This window comes from Ambystoma mexicanum, chromosome 8 (assembly GCF_040938575.1).
Source record: "Ambystoma mexicanum isolate Mex_15411 chromosome 8, UKY_AmexF1_1, whole genome shotgun sequence".
NCBI lineage: Eukaryota > Metazoa > Chordata > Amphibia > Caudata > Ambystomatidae > Ambystoma > Ambystoma mexicanum.
In genome coordinates this window covers 1,042,874,905-1,042,902,461 of record NC_090929.1, presented here as the reverse complement: position 1 = coordinate 1,042,902,461, position 27,557 = coordinate 1,042,874,905, and the positions used below count along the sequence as shown (strand labels likewise).

The 27,557-nt window shown below is 48.6% G+C and overlaps 1 protein-coding gene across 1 annotated transcript in view; it reads left to right on the top strand.

Annotated features, from left to right (window-relative positions):
- The window catches only part of POLR3A (RNA polymerase III subunit A), a 1,042,059-nt gene that overhangs the window by 195,626 nt on the left and 818,876 nt on the right, over nucleotides 1–27,557 (top strand). The window contains exons 5-7 of the mRNA XM_069611006.1: nucleotides 5,012–5,166; nucleotides 5,645–5,884; nucleotides 18,902–19,064. Of these exons, the coding sequence (XP_069467107.1) occupies nucleotides 5,012–5,166; nucleotides 5,645–5,884; nucleotides 18,902–19,064 (558 nt within the window). The remainder of the gene's footprint in view (nucleotides 1–5,011; nucleotides 5,167–5,644; nucleotides 5,885–18,901; nucleotides 19,065–27,557) is intronic.

The window sequence follows — 27,557 nt, the reverse complement described above, 5'->3', positions numbered from 1 at the left end:
TGGGCGCAGGTGCTACATGTTCCCTCCTCCATTGCTTCAGCGAACCCCCCTCGTTCCGGTTATCAGTGGGCTGCAGCCTCATCCTGATGGCCTCACACTGGCCGTTGAGGGCATAGTTCTCTGATCTGCTGCAGTTATGATCCCAAGAGCCGGTCCATCTTCCGATCCCCAACAGGGGCTTTCTGACGCAACAGGGCAGTGGAGTACCTGTCCTGACCAGCTGAGACTGCACCATGCTCAGTTCTCGGCAGACAACTGGTACATTATACAGGAGGCCGTCGACATGGCCTCAGTACAAGAGTAAGTGGACTAGATTCTGTCACTGGGCTCGCTGCAAGGGGCTGGACGCCCACCCCGCCCTTAATTGCTCCCTGGACGACGTGCTGGCTTTTACCACCCACCTGACTCGTTCCGGCATGCATGTGGCGCACCTACTGCTGCAGCCACCTCCTGCTAACACCTCTTCAACCGTCGCCTGTCTAGTCCTACTGGAATCCATCACCTCAAATCTCCTACACTCCCTCTACACACTCATCCACGAGTGCACTGACCCACTAACATCTTTCTGACACACTCTAAACGATCTCCAGCTCATTGATCACACAGCTATAACCACCTCACAACCTTCTCCTGCCCACGCTACGTTCCGTGCCAACCCAGCATAAACCTCCTGCACACACATTACGCTTATACTCATTGTGTTCTTGGAGCCACAACTTTCTTATCACACACCCTTAGGCCCTCTACTAAATTACCCTACAGCCACTACCAACTCATTGGAACTACCTACCACACCTTTCCCGCCCACCCCGTGTACTTCCTCTCGCACAGCATACAAGCTCCCACCTACCGACTACACTGAACCGCCCACTAAGATACAGTGGCCCACTGCCATCCCGCTCCTATCGCACCATCAGGTATGCGCAACGGCAACTACCACTTCCCTCCACTTTCTCCTCCCACACCCCACTCTATTACCTGGCCTTCCCTCAAAACCCTCTGCTTCATCATTATGAACAGCTCCACACTCAACCCTCCCTCACCACCTCACCCCTGTTTGTCCCAATGCCCATCTACCCCAATTCACCACCACAACCTCATCTATCCCCCTATTGTTGAAACCTCCAGTATCGACATTGCCTTATGGAATGCAAGATCTCTCTGTAACAAGACTGCTGCTGTTCTGGACCTGTTTCTACGTTTAAACCTTCACTTCCTATACATCACTGAAACTTGGATCCCCCCTTCAATTCAACTGTTCCTGCATCGCTCACTTCCTCCTCCTCCTCTTCCTTCACTCACGACTCGCGTCTCCCGCTCCTCTGGACGCGGAGGCGGCAATGGTCTTCTCTTTCACCCCAAGTGCCCACCGACCCCCTGTCCTACACCTCTTCCGGCTTCCCCTCTTTCCAATATTTGTATATAATCTTCACCTCTCCGCATGCCATATCCTTTTTCATTATTTACTGTCCACCCAGCCCCCTTGCATCCTTCTACGATGATATTGACCACCTCCTCATCCTCATCTCCCCCAGCCCCACACCCTTAATCGTACTTGGTGACTTTAACCTCCATTTCTCCACCACCCACCAAACCTCCCCCCTCTTATCTATACTCGACTCTTACCTTCTTACCCCACTCCCTACTTCACCCGCTCAATCTTCCGGCTCCACTCTCGACCTTATCGTTGTCTCTTCCTTCTCCGCCTCCTCGGTTTCTAACATCCCCAACTATCTATCTGACCACTCCTTACTCTCCTTCTCCCTCACTCCTCCTGTCTCTCCTTCCCCTCCTCCCTCATCCTCAATCGCTTTCCCCTGACGCAACCTCCATAACTTTAACCCCTCTCATTTCTATGACATCTGTGCCTCCTCCCGCCCCCCTCTTTTTCACTTTTCTTCTCTCTCTGCAAATGATGCTTTGTCCACTCTATCCCCTTCCCTCTCCTCCAGTCTTGACCAACTCTACCCTCTCACTGCCTTCCGCCCCTCAGGCAAACCCGCCCAACCCTGGCTCTCCTCATACTTTTATCCATGCGCCACCTTCTCCGACGCCTTGAAAGAAGATGGCTTAAACACTGTTCACCAGCCAACCAAGCCTGCTACTTCTTTTACCACACCCTCTATGACACCTGCCTCAACTCGGCTAAACAATCCTACTTCTCTAACCTCCGTTCTCAATCGTCCCACCCTCGCCGAATCTTCCAAACTTTGACTCGCCTTCTCTCTCCTCCTACCCCTGACCACTCTGTTGCCTCTCCTCGATCACCCACTGACTTTGCAAACTTCTTCTCCTCTAAAATACTCCTCTTACGCCAAAACATTCTACGTTCCCGCTCTTACTCTCCCCCTTCCCAATCTCCCACTACCCCATCCTCCTACATGTCTAACTTCACACCAGTGTCTCCCTCTGAGGTTTCCCTCCTCCTGTCCAAAGCTCACCCTACTGCTGCCCCCTCACACCCCTCCTCTCTGATTCCCAACATCTACACTCTCCTTATACCTTACCTCACCTCATTTTTCAACATCTGTCTCACTACCGCAACCTTTACCTCAGCCTTCAAGCATGAAACTATCATCCCTTTCCTGAAAAAACCCTCTGCTAACCCCCTCTTGGCTTCCAACTTTCGCCCCATCTCTCTTCTACCCTTCCTCTCTAAGCTCCATGAATGCCTCGTCTACTCCCAACTCTCTGCATCCGTCTCCCACCTCGCTCTCCTCCCCCCATCCCCCACTCAATCTGGGTTTCGCCCCAAACACTCCACTGAAACTGCTCTTCCCTCTGTTCTTAACTCCCTCCTTACTGCATGCTACTCTTAACACTCTTCTGTTCTCATTCTCCTTGACCTCTCAGCCGCCTTTGACACTGTTGATCACCCCTTACTTCTAGACACTCTCTCCTCCTTTCACGCCACTAAACTCTTAATATCTTCTCTAATCTTTTCTAGACTCTTCTACTGTTCAGCTGTCCTCTTTGGCCTCCCCGTCTCATATCTAGCCCCCCTCAAATTCCTCCACCATTCTGCCATCCATTCTGTTTTCTCTCTCCTCACGACTCCATCTCCTCTTCACTCTCCTCACTAGGCTGACTCTCTTTTCACTCTCAACTCAAATTCAACTTCCTCTGCCTAGTCTTCAAATCTCTCTACGATCTCGCCCCTACCTACCTTTCCTCCCTCCCCTCATTCTACTGTCCCTCTCACCCACTCCTTTCTGCTGATCACTTCATACTCACTGTCCCACCAGCACCATGCGCACCATCCCTCTTCCGCTCCTTTCAGCTTTTTGCTCCACTACACTGGAATTCTCTCCCTCTCCGCTCAATCACCTCATATTCATCTTTCTGCACCTCCTTAAAATCCCACCTACTTCAATCGCCCACCTGACCGTTCTCAATTATTTCCTTCAATTGCTCTATCCTATCCTACATCATGTTTTATTCTAATGGTCTTGGCAAATTGTTCTGAATATTGTTGTCGGTTATTTGACTCATGACTTGTATTAAATTGCTTATGTATTACCTGTTTTTTCATGTAAAGCGCTTTATAAAGTTCAATAAATACAAATACATGTTGACAACTGCGCACCTATCTGGTGGCCATTGGGGCCTACATGAATTCCCCAGAGCACATTATTTCAGCAGCCAACCCAGTGGTTGAGGTCCAGCTCAAGGGGTTGTCCAGGCTTTAACCACCGGGGCACAGGCCACATCTGATCTGGGACCTTAATGTGGTTCTTGCAGCATTACAGCCCAAACCTTTTGAGCCAATGGCCTCGGTGGACATCTGGTTGCTAACATTGAAGACAGTAGTATTGGTGGCGCTCACTGCGCCGCGAAGGTTCAGCGAGCTACAGGCTTTGTCATCATGTGAGCCCTTCACCACGTTTCATAACGACAAGGTCATCTTGCTCAATCATCCAATCTTCTTTCCCAAGGTGGTCACTCCATTCCATTTGAATCAGGAGATGTGCCTGCAGGTGTTCATTCCGAACCCGCAGAAAGGGCATTGAATTCCTTTGACCTAAAGAGAGTCCTCAAGTTCTATCACTCTTGCACAAAATCCTTCAGGAAGTCTGATGCATTGTTCATCACTTTTGGGGGCATGTTTCCCGGCACCCAGGCTTCCTTCTATTGCCCGTTGGATGGTTCAGGCCTTTCCAGAGGCATATATGGCGATGGGCAAACTGGTTCCTGAGTGGATTCATGCCCATGCGGTCAGAGCTAAGGGCATGGCCGTCGCATTTCAGAGACCTGCTTCATGGGATGTCCTCAGCAAGGCGGCCACTAGGGCCACTCCATCAGCGTTCTGTAAGCACTAGTCCCTGGATACCAGCCCCAGGCGAGATGCAGAGTTTGGTCAGGCAGTTCTGAAGAACCTTTTTGCTTCATCCTAGATGGGAGGCAGGTTGACGCAGCTCTGCCCTATGGTCTTGTTTGGTGGAATCGCCCACAAGTATGGAGGAAAGGGGACGGGACGTATGAGTAATTAAAGTTACTCACCATAGTGACTAGAGTACTCCTAGTCCTTAGTCCCCTTTCCTCCATACGTCCCGCCCACCTTCCCCCGCATTTATTCCAGGGGCTAATGTATTCAGTGTAGCCAGGTATTCAGTGTAGCCAGGTATTAAAGTGTCTGATGTGTTAAAAGGGGACTGAGGTGAGGTGCCGGAGGGCGGAGTGATGGTGGCGTTCCCACGGCGGTGCCATGCCCCCCCCCTTCTATACTAAATTTAAAGGGGAAGCTCAATTTTTCACTACCTGGTTCCGGTACCGTCCCCATGTTGGGGGACGCCCACAAGGATGGAGGAAAGGGGACTATGAGTACTCTAGTCACTATGGTGAGTAACTTTAATAATTCCCTTACCATTTTTTGTATTGTACACCCTTACAAACTACTGGTTACATGTACTGCTCATCTGGTGAAGCATCGTAGGCCATCTAAACACACCTGGACTCTTCCCATAATTGCCCTGATCTAAGTGTTTGCTTCTAATCTGTCACTTGGTTGCAGGCTCTGTTAAGAAGTGTGGGTTGTTGAAGATCATTCATGAGAAGTACAAGACCAACAAGAAGGTGGTGGATGCTGTGGTGTCCCATTTCCTGCAGTCTTTTGAAACCGCCATAGAGCATAACAAGGAAGTTGAATCGCTGCTGGGGAGGGCTCAGGTGAGTTGCATTCTCTCCGACCATCATTGTATCCTGGGTGTGCAGTGGAGTACCCATCCAAATACAGCGTTTTTGGAACAGAAGGTCATCTGCCTCCTGGGTGTCTGGAATATTATATAATCCATCTCTTTACAGTTTTGTGTCTTTTAGCATGCTATTTATGGCTGGAGGCGATGTTTGGTAGATGCTCAAGGAAGATTGTTTCCTATTAGAAGTTGATTCATGGCAATGCACAGCACTAACTTCAAGAAGCAGGGCTTTTTTCCACAGGTGTTCTGTTAAAATAAGTTGGTATCCCCTAACAATATTTTTTGCATTGTAAATCCTCCCTAGGAGCACCATCAGACTGTAAAACCTCATAGAGTCCCTTGTAGATCAATTGACAAAAAGAATGGATTCGAATAATTAATGACTATATGTTGCTTTATAATGAGGAAATAAAATGATCTTGATTTATACTTTTCCTTGTCTGTTGTAGGAAAATCTCAACCCTTTAGTTGTATTAAACCTTTTCCGAAGAATACCAGCAGAAGATATTCCACTGCTGCTCATGAACCCTGATGCCGGCAAGCCCTCAGATCTGATCCTGACTCGCATCTTGGTGCCACCCCTATGCATCCGTCCCTCTGTCGTGAGTGACTTAAAGTCTGGCACCAATGAGGATGACCTGACCATGAAGCTCACCGAGATCATCTTCCTCAATGATGTCATCAAGAAGGTCAGGAATTACAGGACATTTGCAACCCATGTTGGCTGATGGCCTTGAGAGATCATTGTTATCTGACTCAATTTATAGCCAGTCCTTGGTGGGTGGAAGTCCGGAATCATTGACAAGTATTTGTAGCCAGTCGTTAGTTGATGGCATCAATGCATCAGGATGTCGTCTAAATTAGCATATGACTGTGATCCTTATCGAGCACAGGTTGCCAATGGTAGAAGCTGGTCACCAAACTAAAGCCTATTGATGGCTGTTGTTGAAGTGCTGATCTTGATCTAGTCATCACAAAGCTAACATCATAAGTGCCTTTGTCGTTTGGGAGGGGACAGAGAAGCCATCAAGGGAATTACGGCAGGATCTGAAATGCTGCCTTATCTCTTGAGGTGAGGTCTGTTAAAACACGTGTTTAAGGCTCTGTGGTGTCAGACATGTGAATATACAGAATAATGAGCTGTGCAAAAAGCTCAGTAATAAGGTCCCTTGCTAGGGAGGGCTGCACATTTTTTCAGAGAAATCTAGCATAGAGCTGGAGCCTAAGTAGGGTAGTGGATTGATGCAAATGCATGGGAATAGATGGCTGGTCCTTTTCTGATTATACAATGTATGTGTGTTAGCTTTCTGTGCTGTTGCACATCCAGCAACACTGTAATCCTAAAATGTTATAGAACATTAACAGTTAACTTTTTGTTATTCTTTTGGGATTTTGTAATTTTTTGTATGGCTTTGCCACAAACCTGGGTTAATGTCTTGCGATGACTACATATGCAGAAGATAAGTTGGCCTTTAGATGCACAGCTTTTCTTGAAGAAATGTTACGATAGATATTCCTTTTTTGTTGGTCTTTAACCTTGTTATTTTGGTGCCTGAGCATATTTGCTGGCTTTTTTTTGTTTTTCAGGCTCTTTTGGAAAGTGGGGTACAATTACCCATCCCAATTGCCCCCAACCCCACTTTCTTTTGTGCCGCATTTTGTAGGACAAGTACTGTCCAGCCTTTAAAGCTGCCAAGACAGGGGAGAAGGTGGTGCTCTATTCCCCTTTTGGGGCTTCTACCTCCCCCAAGGCCAATAGATTAAATGGACTTCTTCTCCACTTTCTTTTTTAAGCATATTTTTACTCTTGGCTGTGTGTTCCTGATGGGCAGCGTATGTTCATTTTATATAAATTGCACTGGCGCACTACTATGCACCTTTATTTTGACAGCAAGGGGGCCTTTTTGACCACTGCAATGGGCAAACGTCTACCTTGTATTTTAAGCCCTGTCTCTGCAACCTACTGCCATTCTTTGGCCATCTTCCTCCTGTTTAGTGCTAGGAATTGTCATGCCTCTTTGTGGGCTCTGTCCAGAGCCTCGGAAAGGTAGCTCTGTGCTTAGAACTTGTTTAGACCAGCATTTTCTATAACTGGAGGTTTTGGAGCCATTCACAAGTCAACCAATGGAACATGAATCGAAAGCACCAAGGGGACCATAAAGGATGCAAGGGTGATAATGCAGCCACCATTTGCCAAACCAACTCCCGTAAGGCAAATCTCTGGCTCTCTCGACCAAGGGGTATCTATTTCTTGAGCCAGTGGGCACAACTGGTTCTCCAACTGGCTCTTTTTTTTTTTTTGTTCATGTCTGTGCATTGATAAAGTACACATGCACAAACATGCATACCAACAAACCAACTTCCGAAGTGCAACATGAATTAATATGTCCAGCACCATACCATACCATACCATACTTTATTTCAAAAATCCGAAAATCGTTCAGTCTGATAAACTTTAGTTCCCACAACCACTCCGTTCATATCCGAGTTGGGGGGTGAAATGAAATGGTGGAGAAGCAGTAGTAGTAAATCACCATCATAGAATATTTCCTCAATTGAAATTTAAAATCTGTCTCCCCTGATAGAGATCACCATAATGCGTTCTACTGAACACACTGCTCATGTACTAAACACAAACTGAATACTCTTACCGGAAGAAATACATAAAGAACTCCCTAATTTCTTAGTCTCATCCATTAAGCATTTCTTCAAAAAGGATTGGGCAACCTTCATCTGGATAGACACATGGACCTTTCTGTTTTCAGACACTGCTTTGTCAGGTACCAAGTAGACACTTAAGTCGCCACCCTCAGTAATACATTTTTAGTGTCTTGCATCTCCAGACTCCTTGTCTGAGTCTCTGCATAGGTGGGATAAAAACAGGGTTGCCTGCTGTGGCGGTGCAGGGACAAGGACCCTGTGAGGCGGGGAACGTCAGCGGCATATAAACCGGCCACCAGGAGTGTGAACCTGTGAGGTGGGGAACGCCAGCAGCTCTTAGCGGCTGCACAGATGATGTACAAAGAGGTGGGGAACGACGATGCCCTGAGGCAAGGCACACCAATGGATGAGTGTAAATGGCAGGAAGCAGTGCTACATCTCATTTTGCCAGCCTCTGCACCACAGGACAGCTGATGCCAGAAGGACGATTCAAAGCGTGGATGGGGAGCAGGGCAGAAAGATCACCCATGGACTCCGCCTTGCTGAGTCATCACTGGCTAGGAGCCACCAAGGAACACCCAGGCCAAAAAAAGGACACCAGAGCCCATACAGGAAACTAGGTAAGGGGGGCCACAGCAAGGGGAGGACCACTAAGGGGCGTGCCAAACATTGACTTGACTGGGAATAGAAAGAAATGAAGGGGGAGGGGAGGACTTAACAGATTTATGGGGATTTAATGGCCCTCGTCACCAACAGTTTTTCACTTTCTTTGTTCCAAGAAGCACATGAAGAGGAGAACCAATAAGTCTTCAACTGGGCCTACTGTGTAAGAGATCAGCACCCTGGGAAGCAAAAGAAGGCCCACACCCCTAGACAGAGTCTTGGAATCCAAGAGGACACTTGACTGATCTAGAAGATCCTGAAAGAACAAAGAGACTTAACTCCTTTCTGAGGAAAATAAGGGAAAAGGACACTGAAGCAGCATTTATTTCACCTTTTATTTGTTGGAATAGAAGGGTTTACTGACCAAGCTGCCCAAGACACTTCTTCCACCCTTTCACAAGTGATGGCACCAGTGGGAAACACGATAGCACCATGAATACCCTGATGGAATGACAACAGCAGCTACAATAAGCCTTCCCAAGTACAAACTCATCAAGCAGAAGACAGACAAGCCTTCCACCAGGCCATCCAGATGCAACAGGCACAACTAGGCGAAAAACTCCGACAGCGCTCAATCATCCCTCAGTAGCCATGACCGTATGGCAGAAATACACAGCAGGAGAAGATTCTGCCACTTATTCGTCAATTTCGACAGTTTAAGCCAGAAACTCCCTCTGGCCCCAAGAAAGATGGGGCCATTATATCACGCTGCTGATGACCAGGGAAATGCAATGCGCCTATCGGGCAGAAAACTGGATTGGAGGAACCCCCTATGTTGACCTAAAGAATGCCTTCCTAGAGAGACTGGGGTACGATGGTGAGACCAATTGCTGACATTTTGGGAAACCAGACAGCAAACCCCACAACTACTATTCAACAGGGTTAAATATGTAGCTGACAAATGGCTTCCACCAGCTACAACAACAGTCTCAGAAATGGCAGATGATCGCCTTTTATTGGAGCTGTTCATCGAAGTACTTCCTGGATCCATCCAATGTTGGGTGAGGGAACACTTAAACTTGCACCCAATATCGCCTCAGCCTACTAAAAGGTTGGAACGGGTTGACTTTTGAACCTGGCGTTTTGGCTCCAAACCTGGTCCTGGCAACATTGTAACCCCTGGGCGGAAGTAGCCCTGCCCGTCCCCCTCCTCGTTGGCACCTAGTGGGCCTGAGCCGGACCAAGGTAAATCCCGCCCGGGGCAAGACCATTGGGTCAAACTCCTGAACCATTGGCAATCTACCCTGACAAGCTCAGTGCTATGATTGCAGGGGCTCGTGGCCACATCATCCAGTTGTGCCCCCATAAACCATGAAACAAAGCCTATGGATATCTGCTCATACAAGGTTGTTAGATCCCACTCTTAGTCACGCAAGGGGAAAAAGCCGACGTCGAGTCACATGGATCAGGAAAAAGACCTTTGTTCACACAAAAATGGCCTAATTATAGAGTCTTAACAGAACATGACAGACATGGTGACCCAACTGCTGGTCCCACAAGTAGTACCGGAAATCAGCATTGCAAGCCACCCACAACCAAGTGGGAGAAGGACATCAGGGTAGTGACGACCCTGTATCAAGTTACAGTGCTTTTTCTGGCCCGGGATTCATGGAGAAGTCACTCGATTTTGCCAACAATGTCCTGAATGTCAAAAAAGCATCAATCCAATGTGCCCTGCGCACTGTTACAGCTTTGGCATTGATCATGGTACCATTCCAATGCATAGTAATGGATATAGTTGAACTGTTGGAACCCACCAGACGAGGCTACAAGTATTTGTTGGTTATAGTGGACTATTCCACTCGCTACCCTTGAAGCATTCCCTCTATGGGGCATGTTGACACAAAATATCTATGATGTACCCCTACCGTTCATCATGAGCATAGGGATCCCCAAAGAGAGTGTTAGGGATCAAGAACTATTTCATCTCTGCAGTTATGAAGCATCTTTGTCAGATATTTCATATTGACCAAGAAAGAACCACCCTATACCACCCGCAGACGGATGTCTTTGTACAAAGGTACAACCAGATCATCCAGCAGATGCTGAGGAAGTGCATAGGACCTGGAAACCGGAACTGGGACCCCATCATACTATTGATCCTATTGACTCTTCGGAATACCCACCAGTCTTCCACTGGATTCACTCAACTATTATTCAGATGAAATCCAAGGACAATATTCAACATTCTCAAGGCGGAGTTGCGAAAAGCAAGAAATGGCACAGGCCAATCTCCAACAAGCCCAACAGATACAGAAATCTTATTACAACCAAGGAACATGCCTAAAGAAATTCCAACCAGGTGACAAGGTCATTGAGTAGCTGCCTACCTCCGAAAATAAGTTACTAGCCACCTGGAGGGGCCCTTATATCATAGATAAGGCAGTAGGCACAGTGAGATACAAGGTCTGGCAAGAAGAAAGATACCCAGTCCAGTCTTATCACGTACACCTCCTAAAACAGTGGCATGAACCCCAGAACTCACAGAAATGCATCCAGATAATAAAGGAGAAGTGGAAGATCTAAACATCAACCCTGACCTGAATCCTGGCTAAAACGAAGAGTTGGCCAGTCTGCTAAGAACATATCAAAGTGCTTCCTCCAACAAACCAGGAAGAACCCAGGACATAACACACACAATCAAGACCACACCCGGGCGAATTATAAGAATGAGGCCCCAACGCATCCCGGACACTTCAAAAGAGGCAGTCACTAAAGAGATTGAGAGCATGTTGGCAATGGGCATCATCAAATCTTCAGCCAGTGAATGGTGCTCCCCCCTGTCATTTGGGTCCCCATGATCATGAATATTTCCTGTCATCACGACGGGAATCCTCAGTAAAAGAAAAAACTGTTTCACTTACAAACTGTATTTCTCCTCTAAACCAATCCCTGTCCTCACTGCCACCAGCCAATGACTGTCCCCTCCCTAAGCCCCTCCTCTGGCAGCGATCTTCAGATTTTTACCGCACGTACAAGTGTTGGGAGTCCACGAGTTTTGCTCCATGTGCTACTTCTACATTTATTTTCATATTTCTACAGGAAAAGTTTCTATTTATGTCAGAAAAGAGCCTGTGTGCTCTTCTCTCCATCTGCCGACTGTGGTGATCTGTTTGCCAGTGAATATCAGCGCCCCTCAAGGGCAAGGATCGTCAAAGTTTCTTTAAAGTTTCCAGAAGGCCATAGGGCCTACTGCGCATCTCCGGCCATGACGGAGGAGTAGGAAGGAAGGAAGGAAGGAAGGTCCCTCTTCCAGCTCTGCACCAGATGCGGACTACAGAACTCGTTAGTCGAGGACAAACGCCTTCAATGCCTCTACTTCATTCACCCGGACCACAAAGGAGAGTGCAAGATCTGCCTTAGCTTCTCCAAGAAAATGAAGGATCAACACAGTAGACTGCGGCGTGGCTAAACGCCAAGGCCTCTGCCCCGTGCCCCAAGCAGGGTCATGCCTCATCCAGGAACGGCCGGTCTGAGGAGCGGGCTTCTAAGACCTTTGAGGGTGCCCCATCCATGGTGGCCCAAGACAAGGCGAAGCACTGCAAGTCTGTTTCCGTCGGGGTTGCCGGCCAGCGGGTCCCTCGATGGGCAGGGCACGCTTAACGTCACCATCCGCCTCCATCGCCAGCCAGCGATTGAGCTCCTCCTCAAAGAGGAAATCGTCCAACCCGGCTAAGCTGTGGGAGAAGCCTGAGAAGCCCAGGACAGAGGGAAAGGTGGCCAGCCTGTCCAAAAAGGCCCAGGCGGCACAGGGGAAATCTTTGTCAATGATTGAGCTGGTGGCGGCTGCTCTCTCGAATGTCCAAGGAGCTGACCCCGTGAAGGTAGCCCCTACTGCGCCCAGGGTGTCCGTGCTTCCGGGCGGGAGGCCTCAGCTGAGGCGGAGGCAAAGCCTGCTGGCACACTGGAGAAGAGGATGCCGTCTCTGTGCTCGGCCCGACCCCTCAGGGTGCAAAAAGGGTGGAACGATGAAGTCCCAGGCCAACCACAGGCCGTGCCCCAGGTCATGGAAGTTTTGTCCACAGACGAGGACCTAGAGTCCCTGCACACGGTCTACGAGGATGTGGAAGAGGATGGCGGCAATGCTGACGGCGGCACATAGCCTCGTGTTCCGACCACGCCAGCTCAGCCAAGAGATGTATCCCTGGACATCTTTTCGACCCTACGCATGTTGGTGTCAGAAATCCAGAAAAGGATGCTGCAGGCCCCGGCCCCTGCGGTCCCGTATAAGCCTCTGGCTAAAAAGAGGAAGCGTCATCCGACGCCCCCATTTCAACCTCCACACCTGCATCAGGTGACCTCACCCCGGTGGACACAGGGATGGACACGAGCACAGCAACGACGACGATATCGTCACGGCGAGCGGATCTCTGCAACTTAGGGCGTACCCACCAAATGAGGTGGGGGCGTGAAATTCCATGTTCGCAAAGCTTCCGAACAGTTCCAGTTTACGCCTGAGGAAACCAAGAAGGAGGGTTTCCTGTACCAGAGGCGCGAGGCCAAGAGGAAAACCATCATGGCGGTGCCCCTCCTGGACAAGTGTGGGAGGAAGGCCTGGCCCTCTTGAAGAATCCTTGCACGGTCCTAGCCAAACAGGATAGGCTGGAGAAAAAGTACAAGGTGCCGGAGTGCGCTCCCAGGTGTCTGTGGTCACAACCATCACCGGACTCGGTGATTTCGGCGAACACGCGGAAGAGATAGTCAAACCCTTCCTAGTCATTCTCAGTCCCTACGTACAGCGAGGGGAAGCAATTGGGACGCCATGGGGAGGAAGGTTATTAACACTGCAGTGTCAACCAGCAAGGTGGCCAAAGCACTGGCGATGCTGGCCAGGTTCGACGGGGAACTGTGGTGATCGCCCTCTTCCAGGAGGGAGAGGTAGCTTAGGACCATGCCATCACAGTGGCGCTGGACATTGCCGACACTGGTTTCCGGCAGATGGGGGAACGGTGTCTGCCTCTGTCGAGGCTGGCTGAAGGCCACAAATTTCCACCAGGAGGTCCAGACGAGGGTGCTGGACATGCCCTTCGAACGGGATAACCTCTTTGGAAAGGCCGTCGAAGAGTCCCTTGAAGACATCAAGGCGGGTACAGAAACTGCTCCTGCCCTGGGCACTCTCCAACAACACTGCCCTTCCTTTCGCTCCCACGGAGGAAAGTCAGGTAGATCTACGAAAGGTTTCTCCTCATTGTACCGTCTGCCTTCCCATAACACAACCCAGGAGGCCCACAGATGCCGTGCCAAGGCCTACGGTGGAGGTGGTTTGCGCTGTCGTCGCCCACAAGACAGAACGCTAGCGCAGGGCTGAACCGGCCAAGACGTCAGGCCCCCCACCCATGCACCCCGGTGGGAGGCTCGGCTGACTGGGATTCGTCAGCGAGTGGGAGAAGATCTTCACTGAGATGGGTGCTGGACACTCTCGATCACTAGCATTCCCTGGAGTTTCAGCACAATTGTCCGCAGATCCCTTCGGTGGCAGGAGGAGCACATCCGTCAACTCTTGCAGGAGGTATGGGCCATGCTATGAAAAGGGGCAAAAGAGCTAGTTCCAGGGCGACTCCGGAGCGCCACAGTCTATTCCAGATACTACTTAGTCAAAAAGAAGACAGGAGGCTGGGGGCCCATTCTGGACCACCAGCGTCTCAACAAGTACCTCAAGTCCCAATAATTCAGGATGGTCATGTTGCAGCACATTCTCGGCCAACTGGAGGAAGGAGACTTCTTGACGTCACTGGACCTGGAGGACGCCTACTTCCACGCCCACATTCACAGGGAGCACTGAAAGTTCCTATGCTTCGTAGTGCAGGGATGGCACTACCAGTTCAAGGCCCTCCCCTTCAGCCTGAAATCGGCCCCCAGGGTGTTCATGAAGTGCCTGGCGTGTCTTCAGGGCATACACATGCCCCCGTACCTCGACGACTGGCTCATCCGGGCCGGTTCGAGAGTTAGCCGGCGGATGCATAGAGACGACCGTCAAACTGCTGACTGATCTGGGGTTCTCCATCAATTATCTGAAGTCCTGTTCGGCACCATCGCAGAACGCACTGTTCCTAGGAGTCAGACTGGACACTGTCTCCTGCCTAGCGTCGCCCTCGGAGGAGAGAGTGGCAGCCATTCTGGGGAAGGTGACACGGCTGCTGGCACTGAAGACTGCCACAGTGCGGACCTTCGAGTCGCTGCTCAGCATGATGTCATCTTGCATCTACCTCATCTGGCTCTGCAGGTTACAAATGCGACCTCTTCAGGAGTTCCTAGACGCTCGCTGTATACAAGTGTCTGGGAGCTTTGCGGACAAGGTCCCGCTCGACAAGGAGTGGGGCGTGCACTCCAATATCGCCCATGGGGCAGGGTTTCAAAGCACCCCATACCAGGAAACGGCCATCACAGACGCTTACCTGGAAGGCTGGGGAGCCAACACCGGACGTCTGCCGGAGGAGAAAGATCTACACATCGATATCCTGGAACTACAGACAGTGTTTTGGACTCTCAAGTCATTCCTCCCGTCTCTGAAGGGTAAAGTGGTGAGGATCTTCACGGACAATACCACAACTATATTCCACATCAGGAAGCAGGGGGGCATTCGATCCCCAGCGCTCTCCAAAGAGGCGCAGAGCTTGTGGCACTGGGCCACCAGTCAATGGATGTTCCTTATCTCCTTTTACCTGGCGGAAGTCAAGAACACCATCCTGCCACAAGCTCCTGCCACTAGTGGGAACTTCGGCAGGACCAAGTGGACTGCATCTTCATCAAGTGGGGCAGGCCCAAGATTGATCTGTTTGCGGCGCGGCGATCTCCAATGCCAGAAGTTTGCCAGCAGATTCCACCAGCCGGGGAGCATGGGGGATGCATTCTCCTTCCCTTGGGAAGGCCTGTTCTGTACGCATACCCGTAACTTCTCAGCATGTCGGCGTTGCCTCCGGTCAAGCTGCCGGTGGTCGAGGATCTGCTCATCAGAGGAGGAGGCGCAATCCTGCATCGCAACCCTGGATCGCTGAACCTGAGGGCTTGGCTTCTGCAGCCCTAGAGTTTGGAGGGTACAAGTTGCCAGCGGACTGCAGAGAGGTTTTTGCCAAGGCCAGAGTGTCGTCGACTCAAGTTCTACGGTCACCAGTGGAAGCATTTTCTGACGTGGTGTCGGTTGCACAAGATCACCCCTCTGAGGGTCACTGCTCTGCATATTTTTCCATATTTGTCCTTGGCTAAGGCGGGGCTGGCGCATACGTCTATCAAGGTGCATCTACAGGCTGTCTCCCGCTAAACCAGGTCTCCGGGAAGATCTTCTATTTGGTAACACTGTTTCGTCAAGGAGTTCTTAATGGGATTGTTCCGCTCTTTCCCGCTGGGGAAGGCTCCTGCCGTGGCGTGGGAGCTCAATGCGGTGCTGATGAGGCTCATGGTCACGAGGGTCATAGTAAGGCCTATGCTAACCCTAATTCTATGATGAGTTTCTTATTCTGGAAAATAATGAACAAGGGCTTGTCGTGTTCTGTCCAGACCTAAGCTACCCTAACATCTGCCCTACCACTATGGAAAAAGGATAACCTAAACTTAAACATAAACTTTAGCTTAGGAATGGATTACTTCTCCCTTTGGTTGATTAATGATGGCTAGTTTTTCTGACCTCCACCAAAAGTCATTGATGTCTTCTCGTGCTCCAAGCTTACTATGGTAGTTCCAAATAATGTCTTTCTTTCCCTTAACAAAAAGGCCTTGTTGGGCAGTTCAAACAGTTCCAGATCAATCCAATCTTCCTGGGTGTGTTCTCGTTGGAGATAACAGGCTCTCCTGATTGGAGTTGGTTGGCATTCACAAAACTGAAAAAGTCCCTCACCCTTGCTTGGAGTATTTCATGCCTTGAAACGTTTTGGGTAGTTCTATTGTGCTCACCCTTGCTTGGGGAGTGGTGGTACTTATTCCCTCGTGGCATATTTTGCATCTTGACCCAGCTTGGGCTCTCTAGCTCTTCAGCCTCTTTGTTGATCGATATTCCCACGCCCTGATCGGGTACCTTGATTCTCAGCCATGCGTGTGCTATGAGAGTTTGTCGCCCCGGTTTGGTTATAGGCTTTTTTACTCACTAGTGGGCTATCTGGATTCTCAGCCTGGCATGGGCCCTGTAGCTTTGCAGCCCTTCTTTGGTTAGCAGGTTCTCTCACCCTCTCGTGGGATATTCAGATTCTCAGGTGGGCATGGGCTATGGGCTTTTTCTCACCCCCTCATTGTATACAATCCCTGCAAGCTGTCAAGGCGGGTACAGAAACGGCTTCTGCCCTGGGCACTTTCCAACAACACTGCCCTTCCTTTCGCTCCTCCGGAGGACAGTCGGGCAGATCTACGAAAGGTTTCTCCTCGTTGTACCGTCAGCCTTCCCGGTACACAACCAATAGGAGGCCTACAGATGCTGTGCCAAGGCCTACAGTGGAGGTGGTCAGCGCTGTCGTTGCCCACAAGACAGAATGCCGGCGCAGGACTGAACCGGTCAAGACGTAGGGCCCCCACCCGTGCACCCCAGTGGGAGGGCCGGCTGACTGGGATTTGTCAGCGAGTGGGAGAAGATCTCCACTGAGATGGGTGCTGGACACTCTCGATCGCTGGCATACCCCGGAGTTTCAGCACAAGTGTCCGTGGATCCCTCCGGTGGCAGGAGGAGCACATCCCTCAACTCTTGCAGGTGGTAAGAGCCATGCTATGAAAAGGGGCAATAGAGCTAGTTCCGGAGCGCCAGAGTCTATTCCAGATACTTCTTAGTCAAAAAGAAGACCGCAGGCTGGGGACCCATTCTGGACCTGCGGCGTCTTAAGTATATATACGGATGCTATGTCCGGCGTGGGCTATGGGCTTTTTCAGCCTGCTGTGATTGTCAGTTCTCTCCCCCCATCGTGGGGTCTTTGGCTTATCAGCCTGGCGTGGCCTCACTGCCCTCTAACCGCTCCTTGTTCGATGCTCCGTACCTGCCATCCTGTGCTGTGTTCGTTTGGGGAGGCAGTTTCTCTGGCCTGCTCGGAACCACGCTTGCGGCTTCATTCCAGCCTGTGTGGTCTGTTCTGTTGCGTAGGTTTCTTCAGACCTGGACTGAAAGGACTTCGGCAACAGATGAGCAGAACGCTGGCGTGTCGCTTCTAGCATGGATTAGCTTCCTTCTTCTCGGATTCCCCGCCTTTGTCGAAGCGTCATCGTCCTGCGGGCTTCCTTGGCCCTCTGCCCATCACAATGTCTGCATGGTTCTGCCTTGAGGCTCCTCCTCTGAGGAAGACACTCCTCCTCTGGGTGTTTACGCTGGCCGGCCTGTCTTGGTCTGCAGTTGGTTCTCCCTCTCTATACTCCTCCCAGGAACGATCTGGGAGGATCCATTGGTTTTTGTAAGGGTGTCAACAAGTCCAAGTCGGATACCAAACAATCCATTTTTCAAGATCCCTATAAATTACTGCCCTGTCCAATCCCCATATAACCAATTAAGACTTGGGATTGTGTGTTAAAGTTAGGTGGACTAAAGCCCTTGTCTGGAGATTCCTTGTCCTCCAAGGTGGGGGAGGGGGATTCACCCTCAGGACATCCTGCTTGACCTGGCCCGTAGTGGATGTTAATTGTTGAGGGCTAGCCTCTCTAGTCTCAAAAGGGTTTGCTTCCCTTTGTGGAGAATGCACAAATTCCCTATATTTGTCACAACTGATAGCCATAGGGACTGATCAGTGCCCCCAAAACAGTTGACCTAAGGAAGGTAAGTAAAGCAAAAAGCGCTTTCTTACCTCCAGAAGTCAGCAGAACAAAGAAGATCTTTCCTAACGGGAGGAAAGGGAGGGTCCAGTACAGTGGAGATCCAGAGTTCCAAGGTATAGCTCCCACCATCAATGTCCAATCTGCCTGGGGTGGTTTAATGAGACCTATGTATGACTCAATTGTCCCCAGAGGAGAAGTTGCACCTCTACATGAAGTAATTGCAAAAAGTTGGAGAAAAAACAATCCACTCATGGGGGTGGGGGAAGGGGTAGGCAGAGTGGTCGGCCGCTCAGGCCCTAACCTGTCTACGGCTCTTTGTCGCACCATAGCCAACCGGTATTTATTTGCACTGTGCAGCGTGTGCTGTTTAAATGTACTATTTGGATATCCGTAGCCACTGGGAAAGCAATGAGTTTCTGGTAATACGATACTCCTCTTAATGATCAACCAGGCATTCAATTTGAACTCTGATGAACTTGTTTAGCTGTAACCAGGGACTCTACTAATCTTATTCTATTTTTCAATCTGTTGATTGTATAAAGCACGTATCACAAGACACATCGTGAAGCAGAGACAAATAAAAGACATAAGTGTGAAAGGTGTTTAATTCTTATGTCCACAAAACATCCATTGTTATGGCTAATTACTGAATCATTTGTTTTTAGCATCGGATAACCGGAGCCAAAACACAAATGATAATCGAGGACTGGGACTTCCTACAACTTCAGTGTGCCTTATACATCAACAGTGAGCTATCCGGGATCCCCCTAAACATGGCCCCTAAGAAGTGGACTCGCGGCTTTGTGCAGAGGCTGAAGGGAAAGCAGGGTAGGTTAATCACATCTGTATTATGCACTGGTTTAAAGTGTTGAAGGTTAGGCAAAAGCCCCCTAGATTTTAAGAATGTTTCTTTGTCACCAGAAGAAAGGGGGTAAGGTGGGTTTAATTCCTTCACAAATTGTTATCTGTGATTGTGAATCCAAGCATCCCAGCTCTGCTCTTGGATGACACACAAGTGGGGTTTATTTTTAATAGCTATGTTCTGGAACATTGCCTGGGTTATTGGACTGTAAATGGCCAAGAGACCAATTTGATTAATGTTCTATACCTCTAAACAGACGCATCCCAATGTATACCTCTACGTACTGTGACATAGTTCTGTGCCTGACCGTACAGATGGATATTGTGGTAGAGTTATTAAGACAATTTGCGTGTAAACACACAACCATATTCTGCCTAAACAAATTTATGTTCTGATGATTTGGGACACTAAAATTGATGCATACCCCCCCTCTCCCTACCAGAAGATCATCATCTCTGTCCATCCTCTTTGGAAAGTCTCTATTTCTGCTTCAACTGAAAAGGTCAAGTATCCTTATTTTATGTGTTTAAACAAAACAAGTTGACCGCTTTTCCATAACATTTTTTAATAGTGCCCTTCCTGTAATTAGGTGGGGCACAGGCTTTTTCCTACCTTGTCCTTGCTAAAACCGTCAAGCAGTGGTGGGCAAGGGGACTATTGATGAGCTAGTCACACTTCTGTTAATTTGTCAAGTCTGAGTCTGTTAATTGAAACTACTTCAGCCAAACGTATAAAAATATGTAAATAAATAAAGGAAAGCAAAAAGAGATCAAAACAGTTAAAGTATGTGGTGCAATAACAATTATTAACAATGGCACGTACATGGAGTGTGGACAAAGAATCGCATTCATCTTCTTGTACTCAATTGTGTAGTCAAAAAAGACATGTAGAACCCTAATTATTTACAATAACATATTTACAGTGACATATATGAAAAAAACGAAAAATAAAATCAAATAAAGAATCCACATTCATTCTGTGGAGAAATCTCCTAGATCATTTTCAGTTTGACAGAGTTGTGACTGAGTTATTTCTGGAAGTGAAAAACAAAACCAATTTTATGTTACTTTCACAAAAGCTATCTAAATTGCATGTATTCCTACAGTCACTAAACTCTTGTTTAAACTGATCATTGGGGTCTGGGTCTTGGACTTTCAAGATATGTTAATGTTAATGTTAAAGGTCATTTGTACCGCGCACTATCACCACCGGAGTGGTCCCCTGGCGCTCTGGCGGCTCTGAAAGAGGGGGGGGATGGTGGGTTAGTGGGTGGAGGCTGGAAAAGTGCAAGATTGCAGTGATGTGCTGTTGGCAGCCTCAGCCCGGTAGTTCCGTCGGCTGGGCCTGGGGTGTATGCGGCCGGTAGTCGTCGTGTGCTGATGTGCGAGTCTATGTGTTTTTTTGTTTTGTTGTTGCAGTGTAGTGAAGTTCGTGCGGTTTGCTGCGCTAGAGGTTTGTGGTTGTGTTTGGTTTGGAGTTTGAGAGGTGTATGCAGAGAAGGAAATAGTTAATGGTATTCGTTAGTCATCTCTATCCTGGACTGAAACCGGTTGGGCTCGTGTAATCTTACCCGACGGGATGCTTGTACACCCTGAGCCTCAGGAGGTACGTGCCCGATTTTCCATTCGAGGCCGTTTGAGGATCTAGCTGTCCCCTCCGCCCGCTCCCTTAATAACCTTGCATGCTCCTCCCCCCCTCCACATGACTAGCGCCGCTGTTATTGTCCATACACCCGGTTGTGTGGTGATTGGTGGTATCTTGTCTGTTCCACAGCCTCGTGGGACCTAGTTGTGGCTGTGAGGGCGGTGGGGGATGGTAAGGGTTGGCTGGAGTAGTTGTATCCGTTTCTCTGGGTCTCGCGGGTGGACCCCTGTGTCCAGCGTCAGCCCTGCTGGTGCCCAGGGTACTTCTGTCGGTTCTAGCGGTTTGTCACTGTCCTTTTTTGATGATTCGTTTGTCTTATTGTTGTTTCGGTTTTAGTCTCCGGTGTTGAAGAGGTAGGTTTTTAGTAATTTTCTGAATTTAAGGTGGTCTTTGGTGTTCCTTATCAATTTTGGGATGTTGTTCCAGGTTTTCGTGGCTAAGTGGTAGAAAGCGGTGCCTCCGAGTTTCTTCTTGATGTAAGGTTTTTGTTCCAGTCGGATTTCGTTGGTTGACCTGAGTGGTCTCGTTGGCTTGTAGATTGTTATTTTTTTTTTGTAGGAATTCCGCTGATTGCCCTGTGCGTTATGCACATTGTTTTGAAGATGATACGCTGTTTTACTGGGAGCCAGTGTAGTGTTTTTAGGGCCGGGGTGATGTGGTCTCTTCTGGATAGTTTGAGGAGTAGTCTGGCTGCAGTGTTTTGGATCCGTTGTAGCTTCTTCAGTAGGTATTCCGGTATACCGAGGTAGAGGCTGTTTGCATAGTCGATACTTGACATGATGAGGCCGACGATGGTGAGTGTTTTGTGTGTGAAGGAGAGGAAAGGTAGTATTTTTCTTGCCGTGTGGAGGAGGAAGAAGCATTTCTTGACTGTTGCGTTTATTTGCGGTTCTAAGGTTAGGGTGTTGTCCATCAGGACTCCCAGATTTTTTACTACCTTAGATGGTGATGGTATAGATCCCATTTCTGTTGGCCACGGGATGGCGGTTTCCTTCTCTTGGTCTTTGGATATGATCATGATTTCTGTTTTTCCTGGGTTGATTTTCAGGTTGTTGGCATTCATCCAGTTGAAGACTTCTTTTAGACAGTCGGTTAGGTTTGAATGATCGGCTTGGGTGTCTTCGATCTTGTAGATGATTTGAGTGTCGTCTGCATAGTTGTAGCATTTGATGTTGCGTTTCTTGAAGATTCTGATTACAGGGGTTTGGTAGATGTTGAAGTACAATGGAGATAGTGAGGATCCTTGTGGTACTCCACAGTCGTTGACTCGTGGGGTGGATTTGAAGGGTTTGATCCAGACGGTTTCAGTTCTGTCTGCTAGGAATGATTTAGTCCAGCGTAGCGCTGTGTCTGTTATGCCTATGTCTTCTAGTCTTTTGGTTAGGGTGTCATGGCTAACTGTGTCGAAGGCTGCTGAGAGGTCGAGCAGGATAAGGGCAGATGTTGTGTTGGAGTCTGCGTTTGTTTTTAGGTCATCCCAGATGGATAGTAGTGCTGTTTCTGTACCTCTTGTGGGTCTGAAGCCGACTTGAGCTTGGTCTAGCAGGTGGTGTTCTTCAACGTATTCTTGGGTTAGTTTGTATACGTAGGTTTTCGAGGAGTTTGGCTGGGTAGGGGATGTTGGAGATTGGTCTGTAGTTGGAGAGGTCATCTACGTCCCCGCTTGTGTTTTTCAGAAGTGGTTTGATGTAAGCCGATTTGAAGATCCTTGGTACTGTCCCTGTTGCCAGTGATAGATTTAGAAGGTTTCTGAAGTATTCTGCTGGTGTTCCTTGTCCGAGGATTGATTTGTAGATGTCCGGGGGGCAGGGATCCATCGGTGAGCCCGCTTTCTTGCTTGTCTTGCTTGCTTAATGTTAGCCAACATGTTCAAAAAGGCACACTATTACAAGAGAAAGCGGAAGACAATTCGACCATATTAATCTTCAGTATGTTTAGTAGTGTGTTCACGTTTCGGTGTGTTATGTGTACATGTAGTACAACCACCTTCTTCAGGGCGTCCAGTTGGTAGACCCGGCTGTGCTTCAAGAGAAGTCGGTGACCAGATCCCGAGTTCCTTGGGGGGGGGGGGGTTCCGGAGAGGAAGGGACACAGTTGCAAGGCAGTGTTCAGTTGTGTGGTTGGTTCAGACTGAAGGCTGAGGTCTTGCTTCCTCATAGAGTACGCCCATCCGTCAGTTCGGGCAGTACTGAAATCTTGGTAGACTGTGTCGGGTGATGCTCTCCAGTAGCAGGTAATTCGCCCCAGTCTTTCCTGTGAGGATTGAGGAAAGCCTCTTCTCTGTTTGGATCCTCTTCAGATAATCAGCATGTCTTTAATCTTGCTCCCGAGTACTTCCTGGTTTCTCTGTGTCTCCCGGCATCTCCGTGCGTGTCCTTGGTCTGTGAGGGACCTACGCGGTGTATGTGGGCACCATTGCTCTTTATAGTCTGTTTGCAGATACTCCAGTACCATACCCCAGTCCATTCTACATGTTTGATGCTCCCCTTGAATATTGTATGTTATATGCTCAATGGCTAAGTATGACCATACTCTTCTTGTACAGTCCACTGCCAGTGGTGGGCGTTTGTTTCCATTTTTGAGCTATTTCCATCCAAGCCCCTATCAATAATCCCATAAAGTTTATTTTCTGTGTCACATTCAACTGTTTATCCCGGGGGTCCCATAGGCCCCCTAGCCACACGTCTTCCCCCAAACTCGCTGCGCCTGGGAAAATGTTCTGCATTTGGGTTTTTACATCTTCCCAGAATTGATGAAGGGTGGGGCAGTCCCACCAAATATGTCGCCAGTCCCTCCGACCCCCCTCCACAATCCCTTCAGCATCTATCTGGGGAGTTACTGTACATCATATGCAGTCTTTCTGGCGTATAATGCCATTGCACCAGCATTTTCATCCATATTTGTCTAGTTTGAATGGCTCTTGTCAGCTTCGGTATAACACCCCATATATATTCCCACCTTTCCTTAGGGAGTGGATATTTTACCGTTTTCTCCCACCTTTTCATGTATTACCACTTGACAGTTTCGACTTGTGCATTTAAAAGATTGTATGTGTTCGAGACAAACTTGTGTGTTCCTGTGTGTGTCATTATGTATATTTCAAATGGAGTCAGATCCCTTGTCACCGCGCATTTTAAGCACGGTATACTCAGCCAGTGGTGCAATTGTTCGTATTTGTATCTGTTGTTGGGGATCAGATTCAGCTTTGTCATGCATTCTGCAAATGTTTTTCTCTGCTGGTCTTGAAACAAATCCCCAACCATTTTAAACTCAGCCTCCTCCCATTTCCGAAACGTCCCCTTTTCCATTCCCAGAGGGAATTCTGGATTTTTAATTAAGGGCATGAAGGGGGCTGGATCCCTTTTTAAGATCCCTTTCTGTGTGGGCTCATCCAATACACTGAGGGTCGCCTTCATTACTTGGCTAATACGTACATTGGGGTGTCAGTTTGCTAATCCATAGAAGGTGTCAGGTGGGTGTTGTCGCCACCGCCCTATCCTGTGATACCCAGATTTTCTTTGCGTTTTCCGGTATCCATTCTTTCAGTACCCATAATTGTGCGGCTTCGTAATACTTCCTAAAATGTGGGAGGGCGCACCCCACCATCTTTTCTGTGTGCCGTCATAACCGCACTCGATACCCTTGGGATTTTACTCTGCCATATGTATGCTGTCACCACTTTCTTGAGTGACTTAAAAAAGGAGGGGGGAATTCTTACCGGGAGGGCTTGGAATAGATACATAGGTTTTGGCAGTATGGTCATCTTCACCGCCGTTATCCGGCCCCACCATGATGTTGATAGTGGGTTCCATTTCATTACGTTCTTATTGATTTTGTCTAGGAGTTGTGCATAATTATGGGCATAAAGCTTGCCTATGCTCCCCGTGAGTGTGATTCCCAGGTATTTGACCCCAGGGTTCGCTACCTTCAATTGGAGATTCGCTGCTACTGCTTGGATGTTTGTTCTACTCCCGGCTAATATCAGAATTTCTGACTTCTGTCTGTTAATTTTTAGCCCTGAAATCGAGCCATATTTTTCGATCTCATGATTGAGAATCGGGAGTGATCTTTCCGGGTCTCCTAACGCCACTAACATGTCATCCGCGTATGCCACTACTTTGTGCGCCTGTCCCGCCATATCTATGCCTCTTATTTCCGGCATTTCTCTAATTTTTGCCAGCATGGGCTCCAAATATATCGCATATAGAAGACGTGATAGCGGGCACCCTTGTTTGGTCCGTCTCTCTATCTGCACTTTTTCTGACAATCCCCCATTCACTGCTATCCTTCTCATCGGGGATTTGTAATTGGCCCGGATCATATCTATGAACGCTTCTCCCATGCCCATTTTCCCCAGTATTTGGAAGAGGAGCGTCCACTCGACGTGGTCAAACGCTTTCTCCGCGTCGAGGGCGATCATGAACGCGGTGGCTTGTGTAATCCCTATTTTTTTCACCAACTGTAAAACCCTTCTGATATCATGTATTTGTCTATTTGGGCCAAACCTGGCTTGATCCTGCTGGATCAACTTTGGGAGGAGTTGTGCCAACCTAGTGGCCAATATCTTGGAGTATAATTTCACATCCAAGTTGATTAATACTATCGGATGATACGCGCTAGGGAGCTGTGCATCCTTCCCCTGCTTATGAAATACCAAGATATTTGCCTTGTTCATGGAGTGGCTAACATTCCCCTTCTCTTTAAATGAGTTAAACAGATCTGTCTGGATGGGGGCAAGTATATCTTTATAGGTCTTGTAAAATTGTGTGGTGTAGCCGTCCGGGCCTGGAGCTTTATTTTTCAGGAGGTCCTGAATTGCCTTATTGACCGCTTCTAGTGAGATTTCCCTATCTAAGTGTTGTTTTTCTTCCTCTGATATTACTGCGAGGTGAACTTCTTAAGTATGACTTCTGCTGCTCCTCCTCCAGGTGATCCGAGGAGTATAGCTCCTGATAATAGCTTTTGAATTTGTCTCCTATATCTGTGGTTAAAGTCTTTATTAGCCCTTTGTCATCTTTTAGGGCCTTTATTGCCTGGGACTACTGCCTCCCTTTCAATTGTCTGGCTAGGAGTTTATCGGCCCTATTCGCTTTCACGTAATGCCAATGTTTTGTACAAAGGAGGTCTCTCTCCGCCTTTTTGGTGCAGAGTGATTCCATTTGTCCTTGGACGTGTCTCAGTGTTCTTTGAAGTTTATTAGTTGGATTTTGCATGATTTCTGCGTGGGTCGCGCTTATGTTAGCCTCTAACTCCTTTTCCCATTGGCGCTTCTGCTTCTCCCTCAGTGACTTAAGAGCTATCAGTTGTCCGCTTGTTACCGTCTTCAGGGCTTCCCATAATGTTTCCCGATCTGTCTCTGGGAGGTCATTGCTGGCTAGATAGTCTGTAATGTGTTGTCTGAGGGCCTTCCGCAAGACTGGATCTCTGATAATTTCCTCTGGAAGACGCCAGCGCCATAACCGTGAGTGGTCTTGTGTCCATCTAAGGTCTGCCCACAGTGAGGCGTGGTCTGAGAGTGTAATGGCACCGACCTCCGAATGCTGTATTTTCCCTAAAAGCCCAACCGAGACCTAAAGATAATCTATTCTTGACCCTGATTTGTGGACATGTGAGAAATATGTGAAGCCTTTCTGATTGCCATTCATATTACGCCAGACATCTACCAGCGCTAGGTCTGTCATTTTCTGCTTCAGTGCTTTTGACGGGGTGCCCTGGTCCCGTTGTTTGGCTCCTGATCTGTCCAGGATGGGGTTCCACGCCATGTTTAGGTCCCCCCCCATCACAATCTCCCCTGTGGCATGGTGTTCTAGTTTGTCTAACATGTCCCTAAGGAATCTGTCCTGGCCCGAATTTGGGGCATATACCGATACCAAAGTGAGGGGTTTCCCTTCTATTATTATATTCACTATCAGATATTTCACCTGTTTGTCTCCCTGTGTGTTTAATATCTGTGCGTGTAGGGAGTTGCGTAATGCTATCAGTACCCCCGCTCTTTTCTCTTGTGCATTTGCCTGTATTATTTGGTTGTAGCCCTTGAATCGAACTCTATTTTTGTCTTGTCCTTTTATGTGTTTCCTGGAGCATTACAATGTCATATGAGCCCTGTCGAAGGAGTTGCTCCACTTTTTTCCTTTTGACCGGGAAGTTCAGACCTCTGACATTATACGTTAACATTTTTAACCTCATCCGACATTCTAGTTTTGGTGTCTTTCCTGCCCTTCTCGCTATCCCCTTGGCTATGTGTGTTCCTTTCTGGTTTTCCCCCTCTCCCATACTGATCCCCCCCCCCTTTGTATTACGCAACCCCCAACTGGTGTCCCCTTCCCTCCCCCCCTTTAAGCTGCCCTGAGGAGGGCACAATGGCCTTTGTACGCTCAGGCGTGTCGCCTTTTGCGTCATGCCGCCTTGAACACTCAGGGATAACTTTTGAAGGGAATCCTAAACCCTTCTCTATGACCTCAGTGGCGTCCAGGTCTGCTCCCCCCTCCCCTCCCGGCACCTGTTTGGACGGTCTCTCGCTCCTTCATCTGCCTCGGATGGAGTTACTGTGGAGTCTTTTCACAGCTGTCTTTGATTTCTTCCTGAGTGGTCTGATATCCATTTTCTTTTGCTAGGGCGCCTCACCCTTCTATTGATTGTCTTCCATTCCCAAGGGGTCCTTCTCCCGGGTGGGTCCATTCCACTTGTCTGTGGGAGATCACTTTCCTGTTCTTGCAGGTTCAGTATTCTTATCCCTTCTTCCCTTGTCGTTATTCTTCGCTGGGTCCCTTCCCACATAAACAGGAGTCCGAAGGAGAATGTCCACTTGTACCTGA